The following is a 26,692-nucleotide window of genomic DNA, read 5'->3' as shown; positions in this document are numbered from 1 at the left end:
AGAAGAAGAAGAAGAATTGGAAGACTGCAATGCATTCCCTATAGGCTGTCTGTTTGGCTTTTTGTATCATTGTAAAATAACAGTGTATACCAGAAGCCACTTGTTGCCAAAATGTGCAACAAGTTAAATTAACAATCGTATTTTTATTTTAATATTACATTGGCATGGTAATGCCAGTGTAGTTTAGATAATGAGTTTTCAACATTGCAAGCCCTGAACATTCTATTGGTCATGAAATCAAAACTATCTGTTAGATCTGCCTATTTGTAGACATCAGTTAGGTGACAAGAGACCACCACCACCACAACTCCAAATCTGCTGCACATCTGTTATAAAGTGGCTGAGACACAATAGTTTAAAAATAAACTTTTAAACTCGAGAAAACAATTGCTTACTATCCTTTTTTGGCATCAGATAACATATCTTAACATTATTTAAATGTCCTTTAAAAAAAATCAGGTATATGCTGAAGCGTAATCCTGTATTGTTCTTTTTAAAAAGCAGATCCAGTGTTTTCTGTTATTAGCTTCTATTATTAGCCCCATAATAACAGGGTAAAATCAATTAAATCATCAATTTTGCCCACTGTGCCAGAGTTGGGAGGGTCAAGCCTTGGAGGATGACTTCCTGATTCTGAATGTAGCTGTTTAATAAACAGACCCTAGGAGCACTCTGACATACTTAAACAAATATTCCCTTTCTCTTCCTTGATGGGCTTTTCATTCCTACCTGCACTGAGGTCCATGTGTATAGTAAGTGTCCAGCTAAAACATTCAAGAGGTCTCCAGTCCAGCCACAATAACTTCCTACAGATACACCCAGTATTTTCCCTTTGATGCATTTCTACAAGGTGCAGGACTTTCTCCAAATGCTTTCTTCTATAGCAGAACCTTTACCCACGAGGAAACTCCATGAGCTTACAAGAAAATCTTGCATCCTTTCTTGCAAGTAGACCTTTTATACTTCATCAGTCTTACTCATGACTTGACCCTCAAACCTATGTAAGTGTAGACAGTGCCTCTTTGCGTGAGTAGCGCCTCAACTTTAGGACTAGACCTCACCCTTCCTTGTAAGGAGGTCTACACTTGCATCTTTTGAGAAAGAATACAAGGTTTACTTGTGAGTGAAAGTTGAGGTTTACTGGTAAGTAGGCATTCGTACTCAAAAGCAGTGGTCCCTCTAATTTTTTTCATCTTTGTGCAGAATGAGTTTTGTTCTGGGAGGCAATATCAAGGCACTGTGTACACACATGCATTCAGAGTGGGCCTTCCTAGTTCAACCTGAACGGGATCTAAAATTAACTGAGCGGACATCAGAAAACTTGTGAGCGCGTACACGCGCGCACACCTTAGAGGGAACAGTAGACTTCCGTGTAAGTCAGGTGGGGGGGAGTCTATTGTAAGAGTGCACATTTATTCCCAAGTAAGATTGATAATTTACTAGTAAAAATGGAAGGTCTACCCAAAAGTAAGAATACAAGATTTTCTTGGAAGTAAGGCTGTGGGTCTGCTCATGAGTAAGGTTATGGTGCCTACTTGTGTGGGTGAGGGCTACTCATGAGTAAAGGTGTGGGTGCATGGAACCCCATTGCTAAAGCAGCATAATATAAGACTGTACAGAGGCTTTACAGTTTATATGGCACAGAAGTTAAAATGGGCAGGTTAAATTGCAATTTCAATGCTTTTTAGAGCAGGAGTAAAAATTGGAAGTATCTTAACTTTCATCTTAAACTGAAGGTTTTTGGATATCTGAATTAATATACCTTCGGTGTAATAAGAAGCCAGCGTGGTATAGTGGTTAGAGTGCTGGACTAGGTCCGGGGAGACCCGAGTTCAAATCCCCATTCAGCCATGAAACTAGCTGGGTGACTCTGGGCCAGTCACTTCTCTCTCAGCCTAACCTACTTCACAGGGTTGTTGTGAAAGAGAAACTCAAGTATGTAGTACACAGCTCTGGGCTCCTTGGAGGAAGAGCGGGATATAAATGTAATAATAATAATAATAATAAAACTGAAATCCATTTTAACATATTCACAGGCAATTAGCAATGCACATGAAGAAATCTCTGGAAATTACGAGGTCTATGCATATAGTTGCGGTTGGCTTATTACTGACAGATGGACGATTCATCTAAAAAATTTTTCATTAGGATTATAAGCATTCATTCACCTTTTTATAACTGAATTTATTCAGAATGTTTCTTTGCTTTCAAAGTAAATCGTACATATCAGGAAACGAAAACTCCTGACTTCCCAGAGATGGGATCGAAAAGAGAACAGTTTTCACCATCATGGGAACAAGAAGACGTGTTTACAGAGCTCAGCATTCCACTAGGTATGTCTAGGGACCCCCATAGAACACAACCTTTTACCAATATCCTCATCTTGCAACATGGTATCACTCTTGGATTGCTTAGCAAAGTTATCAGTTTCTCAGAACAGCATTAGAAACCAAGACCAGGGTAGCACAGGGTTGGAAAACCACTGGTTTTATTCTCATATTGCAAATGAAAAAGTGAGACAGATAAAATGTTCCTAAGGCTATCTAGTTGAGTTCATGGCAGAGATGAGATTCAACCCAGGGACTTCCTGATTGATAGCTCCGTATCTTAACCCCTGTACTCTAACTATAGTTGAGAGACAATGGAAAGCAGCCAGACTAAATTACTCCTGACAAGTGGTACTGAGAAACTTAGGATGCTGCTTATTCTGAATAAAACACGGAAATGCATTCTAATGGTAGCATTTGTGAGATAAATTCAATAATTGTTCTTTTTTGGAAGTAAACGATATTATAAGGCTATCTCTAATGTTTTCCTAACCACTGCAATTCAAAATCTTTTTATAGGAGTGGAATTTGTTGTGCCAAGAACTGGCTTTTACTGCAAGCTTTGTGGACTTTTCTATACAAATGAAGAGACAGCAAAGACTCGTCACTGTAGAAGTACTGTTCACTATAAAAACCTTCAGGTAACCAAGTATGAATTCATGCAAATTAGTAGCTTTGGGGTTGCTTCATACTGTATGTAAGATCTTCATATAGTGGCATGTGGGATAAGCCTTGGGCTTTTGCAGCTCCTCTCCGCCACAATATCATATACGACAGGAAGCATTCACCATGCCCACGTGAACTATCCACCTCCATTTTGTGGTAGATAGATGACATGTATGTCCTAGGTCATATGTGACATTCTGCATTGGGGGATGAATAGCCTAACTTCCCCCACACCACTGTGTGTAGAAGCTACATGCTGAGGGGCAGCATGAACTATTTGTCAATGTATAAAATACACATTATTGAGTTGTTTCTAAAGGTACTGTTCTTGAACCACTTTGAAAGGTACTACTTTTGAACTGGCAGCCATGTGCACTAGAAATAGTGGTAGTCTTAGGAGTTGTTGGTCCAGATAAACCATGGTTTTTTATGACATTTGGACCCGGCTGTAGTGTCCAAGGCATGGCTTAGAGATCGTTCTCCTAATTATTCCAAAGCTGCCTGAAGCCTAATTACCTATGCTCTGGGAGAAAGCACCATGCAGGGCTGCCTAATGCACATGCTTACCAGTTAGCTAGGTGTTCTGTAACACTCACAGTCTGATGGCATATCTATAGATAGTGCAGAAGGCATATGAATGTGTGGGCTGTTCACCTTATACAGGAAATGGAATGGAGAATAACTGCTCATCTGATCAGTAACAGTTCAGTGCAGCACTGGACACTCGATATAAGGCAGCAGAGAAGTGATGGCTGAAGATACATACATCCTAATGCTGATCCACCTATTTCACTTCCCCAAACCTATCTTTTTCAGTTTGTTCAATGGTGAACAAACTATCTTTCTCAATATGAGCAATGGTGAAAACATATCCTGTGTGTCAAATGAAGCATATGAAAAAATAAGCTGCTGGACTTTTCTGGTATAATGCAGCAACCCATAAATACCCAGTTTGAAACAATACTTCACCACCCTGTGTTGTGTGCTGCAATTTGGAGTAAGAATATTGTAAATATCAGAAATGGGCATTTTTTACAAAGAGCAGGCAAAGGGTCTTTTTGGGTTTAAAATGGTGCCCTTGTTCACAACTCCCTGGACTTCTCACCAAACACTTAAAAGAACGTTGAGCATTCCATGCCACTTTATCTTGAGAAATTAAAAGTGAGGCCTTCCATTAAATCTTAAAAATAGTCAAAGCCAATTAGAAGCCAAAGAGCTTTGGTTTAATTTGGTTTAACATCTGAAACATCAAGAGAAGATTAACTACCAGTTGCCCTTTCTCTAGAAGATGAAGTGCATTGCAGATGAATACAGAATGCTGTATACAGCACAGTAGCGAGTCACGCACATGGCCAACTGAAAGGGGAGATGGGAACAGGTGAACGGCTTGACTTGAGGATTCTTTTTCTCCCTTTAGGGCAGCCACTAATCCAAGACCATAGCAGTTTTATATAGCTTGAAAAATACGCATTTGCTCATTAAAGGTCTACATACATTAATGGTTTTCATGAACCTAAGCAACAGATGAATCTCTTTTAAAGAAATAGCTGGCATTTGCTTGGCAAAGATTCATTAGAAGACATGCTTAGACAGTTGTCAGCATTTCTCACACACTCTGTGGAAGAGGGGTGTGTGAATGTGTGTCCAGGCTGAATTTAACTTTTAATTAGCTGCACAGATGGTCTGAGGTGCTCTGCTTCTGCAAGGGATGCCCAGGCAGTCATCCCTTGGTGGCCATACACTTGGTGCCAAGAGAACTGTTCTGCCATAACCTGGGAGGTCACTAAGCACTGTTTAGGGTGACTATACCGTTAAGGAAGAGAAGTGGGATATTTCCAGGTGGTCGTTTATTCCAACATGAGTGCTGGTTCTTACTTTTGCAGGAAGTCCACGTGACATTTTATACATCCCATAACTTAATTGCATGATCTGCCTGCCAGTCCATGAAACAGCCATGTAAGGGGGAAACCTTTTGCAAAGAGAAAACTCACTTCTGCACCTGGGTGCACTTATCTTCCCATTCTTACCTCACAAAGTCCTTTTTCCTTTTTGTTTAAACCAAGGATGCTTTGATTGATATTACAATCATTTGGCCCACTTCTATTTTATTTACTTATTCACTTTTCTTTGCAGTTGTGCTCTTCCCAGAGTGTTACTTCTTTTTTCCTAGCCTTTAGTGAAAGAAGGATCCTCAGCCTGCACCATCCCTCTTTTTCTCCCCCCCCCCATCCTGGCTCTTGTTTTTGTTTTTAAGCAGTATTTGTGCTATATCTCCCCACCCCTGGTAATTAAAAAGGCAAAAGAGCAGCAATTTAAGATTACAAAAATTAAAATGAAATGTTACAACAGTTGCTCAGATGTTCGTCAGCTCAAATCGACAACAAATAAGTGATTAAACCAAAAGGGAGTGGGGAGCAGTTACATAGACATGGAGTTGAAAGAGGGAAGGTAGGGATAGAGAAAAGATCACAAAGTTAAAAGAAAAGAGACAATTCTGCATACCTTTCCTGAATTCCGCTGATGGTGTGAGAGACACCAAAGGATGCTCAGGGTCTCCTTTTGGTCAAGGGGGTCAAGGATAGGTTGTGGGGTGCAGGCATGACACCCAAGATGACATCTCCCAGCAATTTGAAGGAGTGCTGAAAGGCCCAGACAAGAAGTCATGAATATGGAACTCATGGTGAACCCATCTTGGGAGAAATTCCACCTTCAATGATTCTCTCTGTGTTTTAAGCTCAGGGAGTCATGGACTCTTCAGCCAAACACAACACAACATTAGATCTCAGGAAAGCCCATTACTGAGAAAGTTCCCAGGGACTAAGGATGCCAAGAACAGCCAAGACAGTGCACAAGTGACCCACTTGGGATGCGTTCAGGACTAGTGATTCTCACAATTTTAGATTCCACAAACCCTATATTCCAAGGTTCCATTGGGTGTCAGCTGCCTAATTATTTCAGCTCGAAAAAAGGTTGAGCGCAAAATGACTCTTGGCTGGAAGAAGTTCTGTGACAGTAGTTAGCATTGTAGACCATAGAATTTCTGCAGGTCAGCCAGCTTAGAGACTACATCCCAAAAGAAACATGACAGGAACCATATCCTGACCAGACCTCCGAGTTCAAAGGACAGGAGTGCTGGATCAAAGGCTCAAAGGATGGGAGTGCTGGATTGTTGTTGACTTGAAGTAAATCCAGTGGTGGGCAAAACTTGGATGTTCACTCTCCTGATCAAGTGACGGAGTGGGGGAGATGGGAACCCCAGTTCAGGTGACGACCAAAACAGGGCGCTGTGGTCTCAATCTGCATACTCAAAGGGAGTTAGGGACATAGGACACTGCCATATACTGAGTCAGACCATTGGTCCATCTAGCTCAGTATTGTTTACACAGACTGGCAGCGGCTTCTCCAAGGTTGCAGGCAGGAATCTCTCTCAGCCCTATCTTGGAGAAGCCAGGGAGGGAACTTGAAACCTTCTGCTCTTCCCAGAGTGGCTCCATCCCCTGAGGGGAATATCTCACAGTGCTCACACTTCTAGTCTCCCATTCATATGCAACCAGGGTAGACCCTGCTTAGCTAAGGGGACAAGTCATCCTTGCTACCACAAGACCAGCTCTCCTCTCCTGGAGTTCTTCCAGTCAATTGCGCCTCTAAGTACTCTGAGTAGGAGGCTCTTGTGGCCTTGAATGCACTTGGCACATTAATGCTTCTTTTGTCCCATGGAACTCATGCCTCCTTCATGATAAAGCTTACTCAGCAGTGGAGAAGCCTTTGATTTTCTACTGGTCAAGCGCCTGTTCCATCTGGCCATTTAATCCTATGTAAGACTAGGTTTTTCAGGTGTTAAAGGCCAGTTTCCATTGCTGGCCCTACTCCTAGACAAGTCTTTGGTTTCTGTAGTGAACAACAGAAGGGGGGGGGAAGCAAGTTGTCTGCTAACAGAAGAAATTATAGCCTCAAAAGCAGAATAGAGTCATGTCTACTTGGAGTAAGTCCCACTAAATTCAGTGAGACTTAATCCCAGGAAAGTATGCATAGAATTGCAGCCAAGTCATTTCAGATAATTGGGTAGGTAGAAAGAAAGGGAAATCATTCAGTATGATTTTGGGTAGTGATTTATTAAGAAATCAGCAATGAAGTCCAGAGAACAAGGAGATACTGAAAACCACATTCAAACATGACTTCTCTGTAGGAGCTCTCAGCAGAAGTGAGCACTGGGTGGGGCGGGGGAGAATGCTGCAGAAGTTCAGTAAACTGAAGTGTGCCAAACTGGAAGTGCACAATAGAGCAACAACAAATTTTAACTTTTAAGACAATTAAACTTGAGTGAGAGGACAGGGGTGGACCCCAACACGCAGTGTTTCCCAATGCTCCACCCCTGGTGTGGACAGAAAATAGTGGGATGAGGTAGTATACCCAGCTGTGACTCCCCATGCAATTCATATGTAAGCCCATGGAAGTTTTTGTAAAAAAAGTCTTTCATCTAGAAATACCCGTGATGTCCATACTCAATAGCTGCTGCCCTTCCTTTTTTCAAAACACTTTGACATAATAACATGAGGTGCTGGGGATGTCCAAATATGATATGAAGCAAAGTTCCTGCTACAAAAAGTAGGGTCACAGTGAAAGGAATGGTTAGAAGGTTAATAAGAGGTGGAAGTTTAATGCCATTCTCCTCCCCTGAATACGAAATGCCATAATAAGTAACTGTGTGATAGACAGTCTTGCCCTGAACTGCTTTCCTACCAGATGTAATTACTGGACTGCCTCACTGCAGTAAAGAGCCACATTAATCCCCTGTATGTTGTGTAGTGAAAAAAGACATTTAATTGTCTGAACACATTACATTTGTAAATGTACTTGTAAAACATTTTAGGCCAGTTCTGACAATATTGCATCCTGGGCCCTAATATGTGTGATCAGTAATACGCACATCCTTAACACGTGTGCATGTTATCATCTGAACCAGCCTTTTGTGTATATACAGGTTATTCAAAACACATTGTATGAAGCAACTCTGAAGATGAGCCACTGATTATAAGTATGGATATGCCAAACCACGATTCGGAAGCCAAATCACAGGCACCTTCCTTTTTAAAACAAGGGATTCCACATCCCCTTTACAGCAGAGGAGAGCAGGTCCATACCTGCTCCTCCTATCACTGCCATTGCTGTATTCCCGGCGCTCCTCCCAGGATTAAGTGCATGCTGGCAGGGCGTCTCCCAGCTGCTCCTACGCCCGACGCTGGCATACACATGGTCTCTGCATGCCAGTGCGCAGTTAATCCTGGGGGCAACACCAGGAGTACAGCATTGGCAGCGATCTGAGGAAGAGCAGGTATGGCCCTGCTCTCCTCAGCTCTAAGGGGGCAGGAGAAGCCCTTGGTTTTAAAGGGAGATGCCCTGCAATTCAGCTTCCAAATTGTGTTTCAGTACATCCCTAACATTAAGCTAAACTATTCAAAGTTTGTTTAGGTCCATCTTCACATATGAAAGGAGTTTCATAAATGCAAAGATCATTTTCTTGCTTGCCATTTTTATACATTATCAGGCTTTCTTAGTTCTGTTATTTTCTATTTAGGTATTTAACCAACCATTTAGATTCTATTCATGTTAAAGACAATTAAGGAATAGTATTCTATCAATTTTTTATTTTTTTCTATCTAAGGAGCTACTTGTGCCTCTTCTGTAACATACTCAAGCCCATACTGTTTTATATTATAATTTTTACAAGGATATTAGAATTCATTTTATCTCTCCTAAAACTACTGAAAATACAGCTAAGTTTTTAGCTACAGACATCAGCACAAGATCAGATATAAGAAGAGTTGCTGGTTTGTGTTGCGCTTTTTAAAAATCCCATTTTTTCATCTTGTGTTAACTGCAAAATTTATGTGAAACATGTATTGTATTTTACAATTAGACTAGATTCTGTTCTTTTCATTTAGATTTGTTGTTTTAACTTTGCTTTTTTATGATCTGTAAATTGAAAAACTATTTGGTTTGGACATACACATTTGTGGCAGTGGCTTGAAGGTATGAAATACTATGTAGCACATTACTTTTCAGTCATTGTGAAAACATTTTCCTTCTATCATTTAACCACAGAAGTACCTATCCCAACTTGCAGAAGAGAATCTGAAGATGAATGAAAAAGAAGGCAGCTCAGCACAGGATGATATCGGAATTGTCCCTCACTTTGAGAAGAAAAAGCTATGATCTAAATTAATTTGACTGATGCAAATGTGAACACTGATTACCTTTTGCCGATTCCCATTATGCACCTTTCAGTTTGCACTCTATTGAAGGATGGGAAGCGCAATGAAGAGCTTGTTCTATGCATCTCCACTCAGAGGGCTGTTTAAAACATAATGCTGAAATAAGGGAACTAATAGCACAGCTCATCTTTCTCATCCTTTTGGTTACAGCTTTTTCTTTAAATCCAGAATTCTCAGGGGTTCTTTCAGTGTGTTAGTTCTGGTGTGACTTCGGGTAGATTGTTCAGAAATAATTATGTGGAAAAAATGATCTGAATTTAAAAAGTTGTTACATTACTTTTATTTACATCACCTTATCTGGCAATGAACCACAGCTCTTGTAATCACATCCATAAGCCATTGTGTTATAACTGTTGAATATTTGTACTCTTCTTTTGGCCAGAATATCTGTGCCTTGTATGAAGTTGTCATGGTCCTTGTATCCAAGGGGCTTACAATTCATATCAGAGAGGACACAACCAGCTAAGCCCTTGGGCATATTTCAGAAGTTTAAATTTTGAAATGTTCAAGACTGTTCCAGGGTTTGTCAGTGGTAGGATTGCTTATCTATTCTCATTAGCTTTTCTTAAGGCTTATTGTAGAAATCAGTCAGACATGTAATATTTTTTGAATAGAACTGTCACCCAATTAAATCAATCTTAGTTGATTAACCATACAAGTATTCATTTATTAAATTTTCATAAATTTGCACATAAATAAAATAATAGTGATAAGGTAGAAACACCTTGTTTGTTTTAGATGACACTCACACTTGTTATATCATCTTAGAAGACATACTGTTTACTGTGAGAAAGGAAGAGATGTGCCTTCTCTGATATGATGTCTGCCACCCTTGCATTTTTGGTTCCACGGCAAAAATAAATTATGCAGCAACTTTGATTATGCTAAACAGGTCTGGATCATTTCAGTGCCTGGATTGGAGACCAGCTGTGAAACCTATGTACGTTGCTGCCTTAAGTTCCTTGATGGAAGGAAGGCAGATAGAAATAAACTTAACTTTTTAAAATTTGCTGCCCAATTAATTGAGGTACCTTCTTAATTGATCAAAAGGCTATTAATTATTAGGTGATTAAACACTGCAATCTTAGTTTGAACAGACTTTGAATTCCATCCCCTTATTAATTATACAGGTGCCCAATATAGTAGTATTATATCTGTGTTTCCACAATGTGTGTGTGTGCTCCAGAATTTCTCTAAAATAATCAGCATATTTATCTAATTTGTTTTAATGAGGCTTGTATTGGTTAAATGCATATATCTTGTAAACTGTTACTATTAACAATCATAGGATGATCATTTTTTAAATGCACAAGGTATCATATGACTTGCTGAGCCATATCTTAAAGAAGACTAAGCTTATACCTTTTTTGGAATATTTTTGAAGGAAATTTGAATCTATATAGAAAAAAAATATTGGAAAAGAATTATTTCCGTCATTGACTGCTCAAATTTGGTAGCTTCCCTTGCAACTGGCACTTTGAGCCTCTCCCAAAGGAGAAAGCTTCTCCCTTTTTATTGGAATAGTCTCATCCCTGTGAGCAAGTTAACACAGACATGGCCCAATTTCCAATATCTCTCAAGCAACATTTTTTGTGTGTGTTCCTATTCCTCAAGCCAAAATATCTTTCCTTGGACCCCACCATCCCCATCAATTTACATGCTCCCAGAGCTTGTGATCAACAGCTTCCTGACAGCATTTTTATAATAATATTAATTATTATTATTGTTGTTGTTGTTGTTGTTGTTTTCTCCTATTTTTCAGTATATAACTTCCTAAGAGAGTTAAAAAATAACAAAACTGATAATTTTAAAAATACCATTAAAAACTGGCAATAAATGTTTACTTTTACCTTTCAGAAACACAAATACTATACTCTTCAAATATTACAGAAAAAGATGTAGTTGGTCTGTGCAGGAAATGCAAGGACCTCTGTTTTGCTGTAATAAGTGGCTATTATTATTATTGGCTATAATATAAGTGGCTTTTAGTAAAAATCTAGACACAGACGATTCCTAATGAAGAATACATATCCTGCTGAGAGGCAACATATGGCTGTAAAAAAAAAACCTGCATAACTTTTTTTTTTAAAGCGCCTTTTTAAGAAACAAAAAATGGGCCATCTTGCTTTGAAAATCTTATACCAAATATATGAAATTTGAGAAACACTACTTTCCCATCTGAAAATTCTTCACAAATGTAATTTGTACTTTATTAATATTTATGTATAGCACAAGTATGAAGTGTAGCCATGGTTATTTATTATTACTGTGTAAAAAGCTTCCTTATTTATAAAAAATTGCAAAGTGTCACGGCTAAATATTTTTTAAGTCTTTAGAACTTGTAATATTTTTCTATTTGTCTCAACCTATTATTCATAATGGGTGTTAATATCACGTATTTTTATTAAGGTAAAACCAAAGAATCTAAGAATTGCCCCAGAAAACTTGACAAATTTTCCTACTGGCCTGCACACTAGTGTTTAGTATCAGGCTGATGACATTCAGGGTTTTTTTAAAATCTATATTAAATCTGTGATTTATTGATATATACTTGAACTGGACCAGATGTTACTATTTATTGAGTTCACACAATCTTATTTAATGATTGGCTTGAAAACATTTGGAATGTTAGCATTTTAAGTTAATTAGAAAGCAAAGAACTTTTAGTGATAGTTTTTTGCTCTCTGTACCTGAGATTTCAAATTGTATTTATTAAAATGAATGAATTTATTGTAATAAAGAGAATTTTAATGACTGTGCAGAAACTGTTTCCGCCCCTCCCCACAAATTGCTTTCATTTGGTCTTAAAGATTCAGCGTAGAAATAAAGCTGCTGATCTCTTGATCATTATTTTGAGACTGGGAACAGGCCATAGGCTCACATTGGATCCCTATCCCTCCCTGTTGCCAAAACTTGGGGCTGCAAACAGCACCCCACTATATGACTTGGAACTGTGGGACCACAGCTTCCATTTTGGGGTACCTGAGCTCACAGGATCATGAACTCTGCACATGACCACATTTGGCAAACTATGCAACTCAGCCACTTAGCACAAGAAAGCATGGGGGCAATGCAGCCCTAGGTCACCATAACAAAGGACTGAAGGAAATCATCCCCAAAATCTCTTTTTGTCTGATCTTCAAAGAGAAGGTGAAGCTGGCAAAGTAGACTTCAGGTTAAAAACACTGTCAGAGGGAATAGGTAACGCCATCCTGCCAGAGATAATTCTCCTCTGCAGTAACTCAGATACGTGCAGTACATCCCCACCCCACTGTCAACAACCTAATGAGCTGGTGAGACTAAGGAGTGTAGTTGTTATCATTTAAGAAAAACTTATCTCTCCACCTGATATCTCATCACTTATCTCAGATAACCTTTTTAAGGTCACCCATTCAGACCTCCACCTATACTTCACCCAAGCCATTTCCATCCTTTTATTCCGTAGGTCTACACCCAAGCTGACCAACTCCTGCAACCATGAACCTCATTGTTCTACCTGAGCTTTGGCCCCTCCAGGGAGGGAGCATAATTTATGCATTGCCCTGGCCATGTTTTGGAGTACAAATACTCCTGGCCTAGCCACATGGCCTTAGGATCAGAACTGGAATCCGAATTAATATGGACCTTTAGATAATGGTTCTCAAGCTTGTGATTGGTAACTTACGCCACTTGCCCTTTTTGCTTTTCTGCTGCCTTCCTCCTGCGAAGAAATCTGCTCGTGTGTCAACTACAAGTGCACGGGACGCACCACTGGACAAGGATAGGTAATACTAACCTTCTGTCCCTTTAAATCTCCTTGCCCCCTTCTCTTTCCTTTCCATTTTGGCATCCAAGCCCTTTCTACAGCAAGCTTTCAGCTAATTTATTTACCATTTTGATCTTAAGCAAAAATCCCTCTTTGTGATATTCTTGTTAAGAATATTTTATTACTTTGCCTAACCCACTTTTCATTTTCAGTACCATCCTTTCCCCTCAAATAAATCTTTAAACTGCATGTACGCTTCCTCATCATTTCCGGACCAAAGCTTTGCTTAAGAATAATACTGTAATAGACTGCTCCTCCACAGTCAAGCTGATTCCCCACGGTAACTCTAAAGTATAGTTGGAGCAGTGGGGTTGTTAATAGATTTCCTCCAGAGTGCTTGGCTAGGTCCTAGCCAAGCACTCTGGAGGAAATCTATTAACAACCCCACTGCATGCAGTGAAGCAAATGCATGCACCAAAATACTCAAACATGTGTTATTGAAATAAACAACCAGGGCCTAGGTAGGAATGTGCACAAAACTAGATTTCCCAGTTTGGTACGAATCCAAACTGGACTCAAACCAAACAGCATGTTCGGTTTTTGCACCCTGAATGAGGGCCGAGCTCGGTTTGAATTCCAGCCAGTTTGGGCCCAATTCAGAGGCGCCAGGGACATTTTTGTTTTTTTAAAGAAAGGTGGACATACTGCCTCCAAGGCCTCAGGGGGTGCTGCTGGTGGCCGTGGGAGGGTCTCCAGTGATTCTCACCCCCGTCGGCCACCCCTGGCCATTCCAGCCCTTTCTGAGGTGGAGGTGGCCATTTTGGAGGCCACCATGTGTGCGCATAGGCCATCTGCATGGCTGGTGCATGTGCAGTGGCCTCCAAAATGGCTGCCGGAATGGCTCTTAGAAGCCCAGATAGAGACCGGTGGGGGGAGGGGGAACCACCAGGGACCCCCAACGCTGCAGCACCCCCAAAGGCCGTCGAACCCAGCGGTAAGTTGTTTTGGCTGTTTAAAATTATTGTAGAACCACCGAGCCGGTTGCGGGGGGGGGGGTTGGCACAACCTCGAACCAAACTGGGCCCAGTCTGATTTAAGGGTGAGCCATCAATCTGGACTGGTTTGATGTTGAACCTGCTTGAGGTTGAAATGCTAAGCACATCCCTAGGCCTAGGTTTATAGAGGCTCTGGCCCTGATTCTCATGAGATGGGCAAATCTCAGAGCAGGGCCTGCACTGCTCTGACCAACGTTTGATTGTCTGTATCTACTTGCCAAAGGCATACAGAGATAGTTCCAGGGGTTGGGGTCCCTAAACCTGTGACTATGGGAATGACTACTTGCTGTGTCTTTACATCCTAGCTTCTGCATGTGAGGATGTGGCTGAGAATGTTCGTGACACATATTACATGAAGGCATTGTTTGTTAGGACGGAAAAGATGGAAATTCACTGAAATTAATTAAAGTGAGACTACAGAAATGCTGGATAATAAAGACAGCTGTCTTGGAGGTTATATATTTGTAAGGTTGGTTTTTTTGTTTGTGTTGTTTTGTTTTGTTTTTGCATTAGTCCCAAACACCTTTGCTGTGATTCTTCTTCTTCTTTTTTTTTTTAAAGTTACATTTTCTGGACTTCAAAATTGGCAACAAAATAAAGTTACTTGAATTTTGTTTGTAAGCCCCATTTTAAGTCCACACTTTGTTTTTATTATTAAATCACCATTGGTTGTGTTTTTTTTTTCTCCTTTTAAAAAAATGTGAATGGTCTTCCCCCTACTGGACAGTTAATTATTATACCAACTACATAAGTTGGTGATAGATGTTTAGGTTGTAATCCTAAATATTCTTACAAGGGAGAAGCACCATTGAACACAGTGGTACCAACTTGCACAAAACTATTCTGCACACGTAGCATTGGGTGGGGGGGGGTAGTAGAGTCATACTTCAAAAATACCATTGGTGAACCACTCTACAAACTTGAAAAATACATGATCTATTTGTGAGGAATTATATACTTGTATTCCACAACTTCACTAGATGCATATTTGTGAATGTTTATAAGCAACAGGTTTGATGAAAGCATTACTGATCTGGGAATTATTGTTCAGTGTGGCATTTAGGAGTATTTCAGCTGTTGTACCAAGTTTTATGTGTTCAGGTTTTATGTGTTCTTGGTTTGGGGAAGTAGTAAACCAACACTTTTAAAAGCCCCAACATTTCTATCTTTAAAAAGAAACCTCTTTTTAAAAAATATGAAACCCTATTGCTATATGAACTAGGAATACTCTCAAATCAGCAATTTGGAGAAATGTTAACTAGACACTCTATGACAACCAAAACAGTATTGGCAAAATTTTGAACTTTCTAAACCTCAAATAAAAATATCTCACACAAATTTATTAATTTGTGGGGTTTTTTACATTTATATCCCGTTCTTCCTCCAAGGAGCCCAGAGTGGTGTGCCATGGTTATGTTTATCCTCACAACAACCCTATGATGAGGTAGGTTAGGCTGAGACATATGTGACTGGCCCAGAATCACCCAGTGGGTTTCATGGCTGAATAGGGATTTAAACTTAGGTCTTGGTCTCCCCAGTCCTATTCCAACACTAACCACTACACCACACTGGCTCACAAATTAAACACACAAAGCTCACAAATTAAAGTTTTAACTTTTGAACATTTTGAACTTTATTTTATTTCTCAATTTTGTAGCCACCTCAAATTCCTGTCTCTGGGCGGTTTACAACATGAAACAAATTAAAAATGAAAACCTTAAAACAATTTAAAACCGCAGTCAAATTAAAAAGCTTGGGTGGAAAAATGAGTCTTTAGGGACTTTTTAAAAGTTGCAAGAGATGGGGAGACTCTTATTTCAGCAGGGAGCACATTCCAGAGTCTCGGGGAGGCAACAGAGAAAGCCCGTCCCTGCATAGCCACCAAACAAGCTGGTGATAACAGCAGACCAACCTCTCTTGATGATCTCAATGGGCAGTGGGGCTTATGGCGAAGAAGACGTTCTCTTAAATACTCGGGGCCTAAGATGTTTAGGGCTTTATAGGTTATAATCAGCACCTTGTATTTTGCCTGGAAACTTATTGGTAGCTCATGTAGCTCTTTTAGTATAGGAGTAATATGGTCTCTCTTATGACCGAGAGTCCAGCCTGGCTGCCGCATTTTGTACCAACTGCAGTTTCTGGGCTATGTACAAAGGCAGCCCCACATAGAGTGCATTGCAGTAGTCAAGTCCGGAGGTGACCAGCATACGTACCACTGTTCTGAGGTCATTCAGCTTTGAAGGTATGTAATATTGAGGTTGCCTGGTTGTAGTACTGAGATCTTGTCCATCCCTTTCAAGGTTCCAAGGCAATAGGAAAATACGAAGTGGCGCAGCTTCTCACCCTTTTCTTCAACCAGTCACAGGGGTGGCCCTTTCATGTGGCAGATACCTCAGGCAACAGGTTCTTGGGGTGCTAGCAGGGCAGCCAGATGCCTTCTGCTGTCACCATTAAAGCAGCTCTTTTTAAGACTGATCTGACCCTTGCAAACTGTGCAAGGAGTGCCTCTCCTCACATGCTTGGCAAAGCTTGCAAGAAGCACAAGGTGAGAAGAGGTCTCTGCTGGCAACCTTCCCTCCTTCCCACTCCCTGCGCCACTTTCTAAGCTTGTAAAGGTTGTTCTTGAAAGGCTGGCCCCCACTGAGGGCATGAGGTAGGGCAGTATCTGGCACCTTGCCTCAAGAACCACCATCCCTTGGACTGCCCTTGACTCATCCTTTGCCTCCATATGCAGGGAAATAAAACCAAAATCCAGCTTGCTACAGGGGTGGTGGGGGGAGGGAGTCAGCAAAGGAACTGCTGGCATGTGGAAGGCCACAGCAGGAGGCAGGAACTGCTCTATTTTTGACTGCACCACATTGCTCTTCTTCATCTGTTAGTTATCATCTTTAAGATGAGGCCCAGGATAGCCTTTAGCAAGTTACTGTTTCTTAGTCTGTCTCACAGGACCAATGTTATGCATCTGATTAAGCCACCTGTTGACTCTACTGCTTTCCCAGTGAGCAAAAACTTCAATCAGAAAGATTCAGTTTCAGTTCCAGGTAAAGTGATCTTAACCCAGAACCAGCATTGGATCAAAATTCACTGATTATGCTTTCCGTTTCCTATTGCTCAGCTCCAGGTTCATTGGACACAATCTAGACAGTGTTAACCAAATTCCAGCTTAAGGCCACAGGTATTAATGCAAGCCCTCAATCATACCAATGGTGGGTGGGGAGGGGAGAGCCGCATCATCCCAGTGTATAGACTCTACCAGCTTAGGACTGCCTTCCTCCATATGAAATTGCTTACCCACCTTCGTTCATCTAGTGCGGCCTTCTTGCACACCCTGCCATTTGCTGAGACAAGGCCGGCAGTGCTGCATGAAAAGGCCTTTTTTGTGGTGGTGCCCAGCATGTGAAACTCCCTGCCAGGAAGCAGGGGTTTCAATTGGCTCCCATGTTGCTGATGTTCCACTGCCAGTTGCAAACATTTATTTTCTAATGAGCTTTGTAAGAAGCTGTTTTTAATGCTGTCTGTGCCTTGTTTGCTGAGTGAATTAGAGGTGAATTCATACTTTTAAAACTTTGTTCCTTTTTGTAATTTGCTTTCTAATTCAGTTTTATGATGTGACTGATAGCCTCCTTGCATGCCTCAAAATTCGAGGGGAAAGGCAAGATCTAAAAGTGTAAACATAATTAATACAATGTAGTTTGTGGTGTGAACTAGTCCTTAAGTAATAGACATATGGATGTATTCCTAATTTGGGTGTTTGGTAGAGAACCTTCTTGGTAGGTTTAATGCCCTTTTATCAACCTTGAAGCAACTACCAGCTACTTAATAACAGTTTTTCTAGCAATTGCTAGGTGGGGCCTGGGTACAAATGTCACTTTGAATCGGCAGAGTGCTTACCCAGCGTCGTTCCAAAAACCTGAGATATGCAGAATCCTTATTATAAAATCTCTCCTCCTCCTCACAGCTCCTTTAAACTTGCTTCAGCCTGTCTTTCTCCCTTTGTTCTCCAACCTTTAAAGAGGAGAAAGAAGGAAAAACTAATTTTGTTGTTAGGCTTGGCAAAGCAAGCTGGATTACACTTACGCTTATCTTCAGTAGATAGCAGCAGGCTGACAACAGACGCTTACCTTGAACCAGTGGGGAGGGTGTTGCCTGAACAGATCTGCATGTGCACCTGTTGACGGGAAACCAAGAAAACTTGCCTCCGCTGGGAAATGTGAAGACGTGCAAATCTACCTGCTCACAGCACTGAAACAGTAAAGGGGCCCATAGAACCCATGCTGTCCTAAGGTTCCTTGTTCAGTCCCTGTGTGAAGGAATGAGGCACAAACCTCTTCTCCATTGTAAAGATGTATAGAATGTTCTCTGGTCTGTGTGGGGGGTCAAAAGTTCATTCTTGTTTTTCTGTAATTTCACATTTGGTTTAGCAGTTTGACCATTGATTTTTTGCAGGGGGAAGGGGAGAGATTTTTTTTTTTTTAAATGGAGGGCATTTTTGTTTGTTCTGATTGGCTGGGCTGAGGAACTGTTGAGCCAGAAAAATGTATATAATGAGGGATTTTGAGAGGGTTTAGAGAGTGAGTCCAGAGCAGTCAGGAAGAAGAATCTGTTCGCAGTGGAGTTGGTCCATCTGCAGAAGAGAAGTTGTGAAAGAAGCCTAGCTGACATCACTGGAAGAAAAGGAGGAGCCAGGCTGGATTGAGCTCCATACCTGTGCTGTAACCAGGGCAAGAGACTGCTCAGCTAGCCAGAAGCTGAGAAGAAAGAAAGCACAGAGGACTCTGAGTAGGGACCAGTATAGAGCCTGGTAGTTATTGTGTTTTTCCAGGTTTTCATTTTCCATGACCTGCTCTGTAAGTAACTGTTTTGAGTTCATATTTTTTGCTGTAAAAGAAATCTTTCAATTGAACCGATTTCCCCCCCAAAAGTAAACTTGCTTGTTACTTAAGAATTAGAGGCTTGTTGATTTGTCTCCACCCCACAGGGCTGTTGCAGTGGACTCAGCCATACAAAAAGTCTATTTGGTGGCAGTGCCAAAAGGTGAGGAGGAATAGAGAGCTGTTCCTTCACACCAGGCCTGCTCAACTTTGGCCCCCAGCTGTTTTTGGACTACAGTTCCCATAATTCCCAACCACAGTGGGCAATAGGCAGGGATTATGGGAGTTGTAGGCCAACATCTGCAAGAGGGCCGGAGTTGAGCAGCCCTGGCATTGCCAAGCTACTCCCCCAGGAGTACAAAAAGACCTGTGTGCTCTGAGAGGAAGGTAAGAAACCGGTGCTCAGGCCAGGGGAGCACATAACATTGTCAGTGTGAGGATTACTGGGGCAAACTCACTCCCTACCTTGGCAGGGTACTGAAAGATCTGTCTGCCCTGAGAGGAAGGCAAGAAAGCCCAGGCCAGGAAGCTCTTGTCCTCAGTTCTTGGAAAGACATCAACAGCCTGAGGCAACACTGCTTAGCAAATCTTATGTGACTTGTTTGCTTTATTTGTAATAATGTAAACACCCTTGGGTGCCTTGGTCAAGGCAGAATAGCATATAAAAATGCAATAAGTAATTAGGGCTGGGAAAGACCCTATCCGAAACCCTGGAGAGCCACAACAAAATAGACCCATGGTCTGACTCAGCACCAAGTAATTTCAAATGTTTAGGGAAGGGTTGTTGCTCTGTGGAAGAACATCTGCTCTGAACTCAGAAGATTTCAGATTCAATCGCTGGTACCTCCAAGCAGATACCATTGGAAGTAGATACTTCATCTGAAACCCTGGAAAGCTGCTGCAGGCCATTGTAGATTTATTTGATCTATATACTGCCCTTCCAAAAATGGCTGCATATGTTCAATTGTCAGGGAAGATGGACATTGTAGTCCATCTGAAGGGTCAAAGTTGTGCAGCCCGGATGCAGACAATGCTGAGCTAGATGATATAATGTTGCTTCCTATGTAATCTATTATGTTGTATAGCCATGCTGGCAGTTCAGAAGTGTAGAACATGATATCAGGGTGAAGGGGAATATACCATTCTTGCCCTCTAGCAGCATCATTCTAGCTCACAAAAATACCTGAATGCAGAACTGGCATCCTCCTTTCACCCTCTGCAATCCATTCATTCTCTTGTTAACCATTTGCTAAAAACAAAATTGAGACAGAAAGACCCAAACTCAGTGACAGAGCACATGCTTTGTATCCAGAAGGTTCCAGGTTCAATTCCTGACATCTCCAGTTGGGCTGAAAAAAGACCCGCTGATGGAAGCCTGAAAAGAGCTGCTGTTGATCAGTGCAGACAGTCCTGAACTATGTCAGCTAGTGCCTGACTCTCTATGAAAGAGTTGCATATGTTCAAGTTGCCTCATTTGCATCAAGAGAGCAGCCTTCATTTTTGTAGCAGGCCATAATAAAACGAACAACTCCCCAACTAACTGGGGAAAGAGGTTCCTTGAAAATGTTGGCTTTCCTATGTTTAGCAGGGGGAGAGCAACTGTCCCTATTCAGCCCAGCAGAGTGTCCCTCCTAGTGGCTAATTCTAGGGTCTCCCTTGCATCTCTTTTTAGATTGTGAGCCCCTTTGGGACATGGAACCATTTTTCTCACTCCTTTTGCTGGGTACACTGCTTTGAGAATATTTTTGTTGGAAGACTATTATGTCAATATATAGAGGCTAAGCTCTCTTTCAACCTCTCTGTGGGCTATAGCTCTGAAGGAGGGAGATGACTTCAACAGCTATTATAGCAGCTGTGCCTCTGCCAAGGCAAATGTACTTTTGCCATGGTGCGGGGGGGGGGGGGGAGAGTGGCTGGCAGGCTGGTGGGCTAGTGTTATCACTGCCACCCACTATTCCCATTTCTTGTGCTCCATTAATAATGGAGCAATCTGTCATTTGCAGTCCAGCCTATCATCTTCCTCTCCTTCTTTCCAGTGACTGGGTTGTTCCACAAAACAGTTTGAAATTAAATTCCCTTTCAGGGTTTGGCTTGCTTTTTCCTTGTAAATGGGTTTAAAGGGAAAGTGTACGGTCAAGTCGATTTTGACTCCTGGTGCCCACAGAGCCCTGTGGTTTTCTTTGGTAGAATACAGCAGGGGTTCACCGTTGCCTCCTCCCATGCAATATGAGATGATGGCTTTTGGCATCTTCCTTTATCGCTGCTGCCCGATATAGGTATTTCCCATAGTCTGGGAAACTAGCAACCTTCTGCTTGTTAGTCAAGCATTCCCCCACTGCAATACTTAGGTGCTCCTAATTCTGCATACGATTGGACTATATAAGTTGCAGTGCATGGCAAATTTCAACCAGTGTGGTTTTTCCCTTCATAGCACTGTGGTGATGGAAAAGTCACACGTGGCAGGATTGTCCTTTCAGTGCAGAAACCTCTGAGTATGTGTAATAGATTTTGCCTCCTTTAAACTCTTAATGGACTTGAATGGGAGTAAAATACAGAGTTTTAATCTATGAACCTGGATTAAAGAGTCTCAGCCGCTTCCAACAGCAACTTGCAAGTGTTAATTGGGTACCCCCAAACACAAACAGCTGTAAAGAGGGACTGCTTTAATATTAATATATACATATTTATAATCTGCTTATCAGCTACATCTCAACACTATTTACATAGCATATGTGAAATGAAATTACTGTTCCCAAAGGGCTCCCAATCTAAAAAGAGACACAAGGAAGACATCAGCAACCGCTGCTGGTGAGGTGCTGCGTTTATTTTATTTATTGTTCATTTTCATGTCTTTCACATGGCATCCCAAGGTGGTTTACAAAAGTTAAAGTACAATAAAACTCCATAAAAATAACATTTAAAACCTTAAAATCAGTTACATGGTAAAAAACACACACAAAAATAACCATTTAATAGGTTGTACCTATTAAACAACCGTTTAATAGGCATGGTGGCTTTCCTGTGCTAAATAACAAAAAGCACCAGAGAACTGCCCCAACATAAATTCCGGGCCACCCTTGGCAACCAGGCGAGTGATTGATGAGACTGCCCTTTCCTATTTGCAGCACTGAGTTTGCCATTGGCATTTCTTCCATCAAGTTCTTATCTCCAGCACCCTCTGTTTCCTCATGTTCCTGGTTCACAGCCCCTTATCGACACTATCTCATTCCCTGACTCAGTCTCAGCCAGCTTTGCCATCTGCTCAGAAGCCGATTTTCTCCCCTGCTTCCTGTCAACAGACTGGACTGGCTACAAGTTTCAGAGGACCCTCTTCAAACTGCTCTCCAGGAGCCCCCTCTGGTCTGGGTAGGCCCCAGGAGAGCCACTTTGCTGCTAAGCAGGGGCGTAGCTATAACTGAGCGAAACGGTTCAAAGAACACGGGCCCCCAGCTCCTGAGGGCCCTCCAGCTCCACCCCTCCCTATTTCCTTCATTATCTCCCTCACTCTGGGGGGCTGCCAGAGAGAGGGATGAACACGGGCCCCCTCTCCCCTAGCTACACCCCTGCTGCCAAGAAAGCTATGAGCACAGATGTGGACTGTAGGAGCTGGTTCAGAAAGAAGTAAGGTGCCAAACGGCTTGCTGTGTCACCCTTTTTATACACTCTTACATACAAGCACAATTATTCATTTAGGAACAATATTGTGTGAAGTGGTAGCCTTTAGAAGAGGAGGGAAGTACTGATACTTCTGGGAATAGCATATGTGAGCAATCTGCCTTTGAATAAATCAAAGTACTGTATCTAGAGAGCCTTCTTGTCAATACTATATGCCAATAATGTTTAGTTTATTTAATTTTTTTTGTAAGGTAATGTGTGCCGTCAAGTCTCGTTTCCTGGAAATGCTGGTGTTACCATTGTTGGAAGTGAAGAACTCTGCACTGGCTCATACTTCAGTGACAGAGGGGGACAGACTAGTGAGTCAGACGGCTAGAGGGGTCAAGACACTGGTCATCCCTTCTCTACTGCTCTGACACTATCCATTTGATATGTAGATTGCTACTCTCAGGGACTTCCTTCCTTCCTGCCACTTCCTCTTCCTTTTCTTCTCCCTTGCAACACCCAAGCTTCTTTCTCCCTGCACCATGTGTGCAGAGATGCAGAAACCATCCCTCTGCATCCAGCTAGCTAGCTAGATTAGAGATCCCATCTCTCCACTTTACTATCTAGAATGGAGTTCACTAATAAAGACTCCTTATATTGATTTGAAACTATGAACTGGCTCAAAGTTTATTTTACTCTTAGCATCAGAGGCGTAACTAGGGAAAACGGCGCCCGGGGCAAGCACTGAAATGGCACCCCCCCGCGCCCCCCAACATACTACATTATACTTAGGTTTTTCCTCACAAGCGCCCGCCGCTGCCGCCAAGCCAGGCCACTGACTGGCCGCCAGGCGCCAGCAAAGCAATGAGGGGGTGCGGGCGGCGCGGAAGGGACCGTTTGGGGGGGAGGGGGCACCGACGCGCTCCCTTGACTGCTGCAGCGCTGCTGCACTGAGCAGGAAACATTTGTATTAACAAAACAATTTTTTAAAAAATATTTTTTTGTCCTGGCAGCGCCCCCCACATGACCAGAAAAGATGGCACCCGGGGCACGTGCCCCCCCTGCCCCCCCTATAGTTACGCCTCTGCTTAGCATACACACATGCCTAGGCAGACTCTGCTGTGTTTTGCCTCTGTGCACTGTGCTGTAATAGAAGGGCATCTCTTACCAGAGAGAATTCCCAACAACCATCATATCGGATATGAGATCAGCTACTACTCAAGATGCACACTGGAGCCATAGACATGTCTCATGTCTTGATAATCCAGCTGTGCATGGAGTTAGATGTATTTTTGAATTATCAGAACTGGGAGAATCATTGCCTTGAGAGACAAGTGATTTTTCTCTTGCCATTGATTAGCACTTGAAAAAGCACAGAAATTGTAAGAGTGACATTATTAAAATATATTACAGCTGCAATATTCCAAAATAAGGACTGCTCCTCTTAAGAGGCATCTGGTAGCTGGAAGAGGTTTATGGTTGCTTTGAGGTAACTTGTTTTTCCTGCACTTGCATCATTATTTTATTTTTATTTGTTTAATATAGTTGTATACCGCCCCAAACTTATGTCTGGGCAGTTTACAATAACATACAAATTAAAACAAAATTAAAATGTTAGAACATTAAAATAAATGTTTAAAATAAAATTAAATAAAATGTTAAAAAATGCTCAAAACTGTAAAACAAATTAAAAGCACCTAGAGATGTATATATCAGGCTGTATAAGAATATGATAAATAAATAAATAAAAGCCTGGGTGAACAAATGTGTCTTAACTTCCTTTTTAAAAAGTTGTCAGAGGGGAAAGCTCCTATTTCAGCAGGGAGTGCATTCCAAAGCCATAGGGCAGCAATGGAGAAGGCCCGTCCTTGAGTAGCCACCAGATGAGCTGTTTGGCCTCTATTATGATATTCGCAACAATTGCCCAGCACAAAATCATAGCCTACTGCCAACACAAGCTTCCCTTTTGGAATGTGCTAGATATGAAACGCTCATTCAAGACTGAAGATACTAAATCTCGGGAGAATCCAGAAGCTGGAGGCACTTCATACAGTATATCTAGCAACATCAGCAGTCTAATCATCGTGGTGTTTTTATACTGTATGGTGCAAGTAATTAGCATTGTTGTGACGCTGAGAAGCTAATTGAGTTGCCTAAGGTCACATGCTGCGTCAGTGGTTAGATGCAAGAGTAGTGCCTAGACCTGCTCAGTCTGGGTCTGTGCTTAGTAAATCACTGTTGGTTTTTAGCATGTTGCCCACAGATTGTCTTAAAACACCCAATTGAAATAAATGACAAACTAGTAAACAATGCTGCAGAAGGGCGATTGCTTATAGCGCAGCTAACTAATGTTTCAGGTTATCCACACAAACCACTCTAGAACCTGGTTTGGAGGAGGCTGCAAAACTAGCTTGTTCGGTCAGAGTGTGGGGTTTGAGGACAAAGGCAATTGAAAGCACCATTATTTTATCAGCCTGTGCTTGGATTCTTCAGAGGACTTGGTGAGGTAAAGAGAGCTCCAAGCAATGACAGATGAAATCTGAAGAGCCTCTGAAGAAGAGCAAATGCTTGAAACATGTCAAGTACTGTCCTTTAGCACCTTGGGTTATTACCTCATTTTTGTTCCTTCACGGATGGGGAGGGTGGGCGAAGACTGTCACCGAGCAAGATGCATTGCCTCTTCTCAGATGGGCTCTCCTTGTTGGCAAATGATGCGGGGGTCTTTGAAGGAAGCGTATTCATGGATGGGGAAGGTGGGAGAAGGCAGGAACAAAGTGACTCTCATTCACAAGAGAACTGGAGCTGCTGCTGCATGAAGCTGGGCACTGGCCATGGCTCCTGGGCTCAGCCAAGGGCCTTTTGGTGACCCTGCACTCCTTGGCCAGTGCCCAGCTTGGCTGATGCCTGATCCTGGGCCTATCAAGAGCTGCTCAAAGTACAATAATCTCATTTTCAAATTTCACAGCTGTCCCTTTGGATAAACTGCAGCTATGTTTCTTGACTGGGTCCCCTGGAAAGCAAGGGGATATCACCCAGCCAGTAAGTTACTGGTGCCTCTGAGCTCCTCTTCTAAAAGTGCAGGCAGTGGCTCTCTCCCTCCCTGGCATTCACAGAACAGAGGCAGGTGGTCCTGGAATTCTGGCACCACAGGCAGTGACCTAGTTTGCCTCTATGGTTACGCTGGCCCTGGTTAGCATGCTTGGTAAGATATAGATGAATAAAATTGGTGTATGTGTTCTGTTATTTGGAAGTAAGTCCCATTTAGCTCGTGTTTGGGATTGGGCCAGGCCCAGTATCAGGGCTGGGTGAAGCTGGACAACGGCCTGGGAGCCCAGGGCCATTAAAGGACTCATGGGCAGTCCCTTAGGACACAGTCTTTACTTGGTATGGTGACAGTCACAGTGAGACTCTCCTAGAAGAGAGCTGTGCAGTGACCTTCCCCTAGCATCCACCCCACCCCACTTGTATGCATGGCCCCTGCATCATAGTAGGGCTTTTGGGATTGGCCATTAAAGGCCCTGAGCCCCCAGGGCACTGCCCAGCTTGGTCCTCCCAGAAGCCAGTCAGTTATTGCAGGTGCCTCTGGGAGGAAACCTATTTTTCAATGGGGAGGGTGAGAGGAGGAGCCACCACGGGCGATGGGGACAGTTCATCTTTCTACTCTTTCCGTCAGTGAGGGCAGAGGAGGAGGAGTTCCCTCTGCTGCCCACATTTCCCCCCACTGGCAAATGGAGAGCTGGTCATGGAAGAGAGCTGGTCTTGTGGTAGCAAGCATGACTTTGTCCTCTTAGCTAAGCAGTGTCCACCCTGGTTGCATATGAAAGGGAGACTAGAACTGTGAGCACTGTCAGATATTCCCCTTAGGGGATGGAGCCACTCTGGGAAGAGCATCTAGGTTCCAAGTTCCTTTCCTGGCATCTCCAGGATAGGGCTGAGAGAGATTCCTGCCTCAGCCTTGGAGAAGCTGCTTGCAGTCTGTGTAAACAATACTGAGCTAGATGGACCTATGGTCTGACTCAGTATATGGCAGCTTCCTGTGTTCCAAATGAGACAGGTGGGAGGCAGAAGAGGAGTCTCTGCTGCCATCACTCACAGGTAAAATCTACCCCCTCACAGAGGAGGGTTTCTAGGCATCAGGGCTGTCCTTAGGGCATAG

General features: G+C 42.3%; 1 protein-coding gene across 6 annotated transcripts in view; it reads left to right on the top strand.

Moving 5' to 3' along the window:
- Nucleotides 1-12,020, top strand: part of RBM20 (RNA binding motif protein 20) — a 168,795-nt gene extending 156,775 nt beyond the window's left edge. For 5 of the 6 annotated variants that reach the window (XM_053307617.1, XM_053307616.1, XM_053307620.1 and 2 more), the window contains 3 exons: nt 2,214-2,333; nt 2,847-2,968; nt 9,096-12,020. In XM_053307617.1, coding sequence (XP_053163592.1) covers nt 2,214-2,333; nt 2,847-2,968; nt 9,096-9,206 — 353 coding nt within the window. In that variant the 3' untranslated portion in view covers nt 9,207-12,020. The remainder of the gene's footprint in view (nt 1-2,213; nt 2,334-2,846; nt 2,969-9,095) is intronic. The other variant, XM_053307619.1, reaches the window with a different exon arrangement.
- The last annotated feature ends 14,672 nt before the right edge of the window (nt 12,021-26,692 follow it).

Source organism: Hemicordylus capensis, chromosome 3 (genome assembly GCF_027244095.1).
Source record: "Hemicordylus capensis ecotype Gifberg chromosome 3, rHemCap1.1.pri, whole genome shotgun sequence".
Lineage (NCBI taxonomy): Eukaryota > Metazoa > Chordata > Lepidosauria > Squamata > Cordylidae > Hemicordylus > Hemicordylus capensis.
This window is presented reverse-complemented; position numbering and strand designations above follow the sequence as displayed.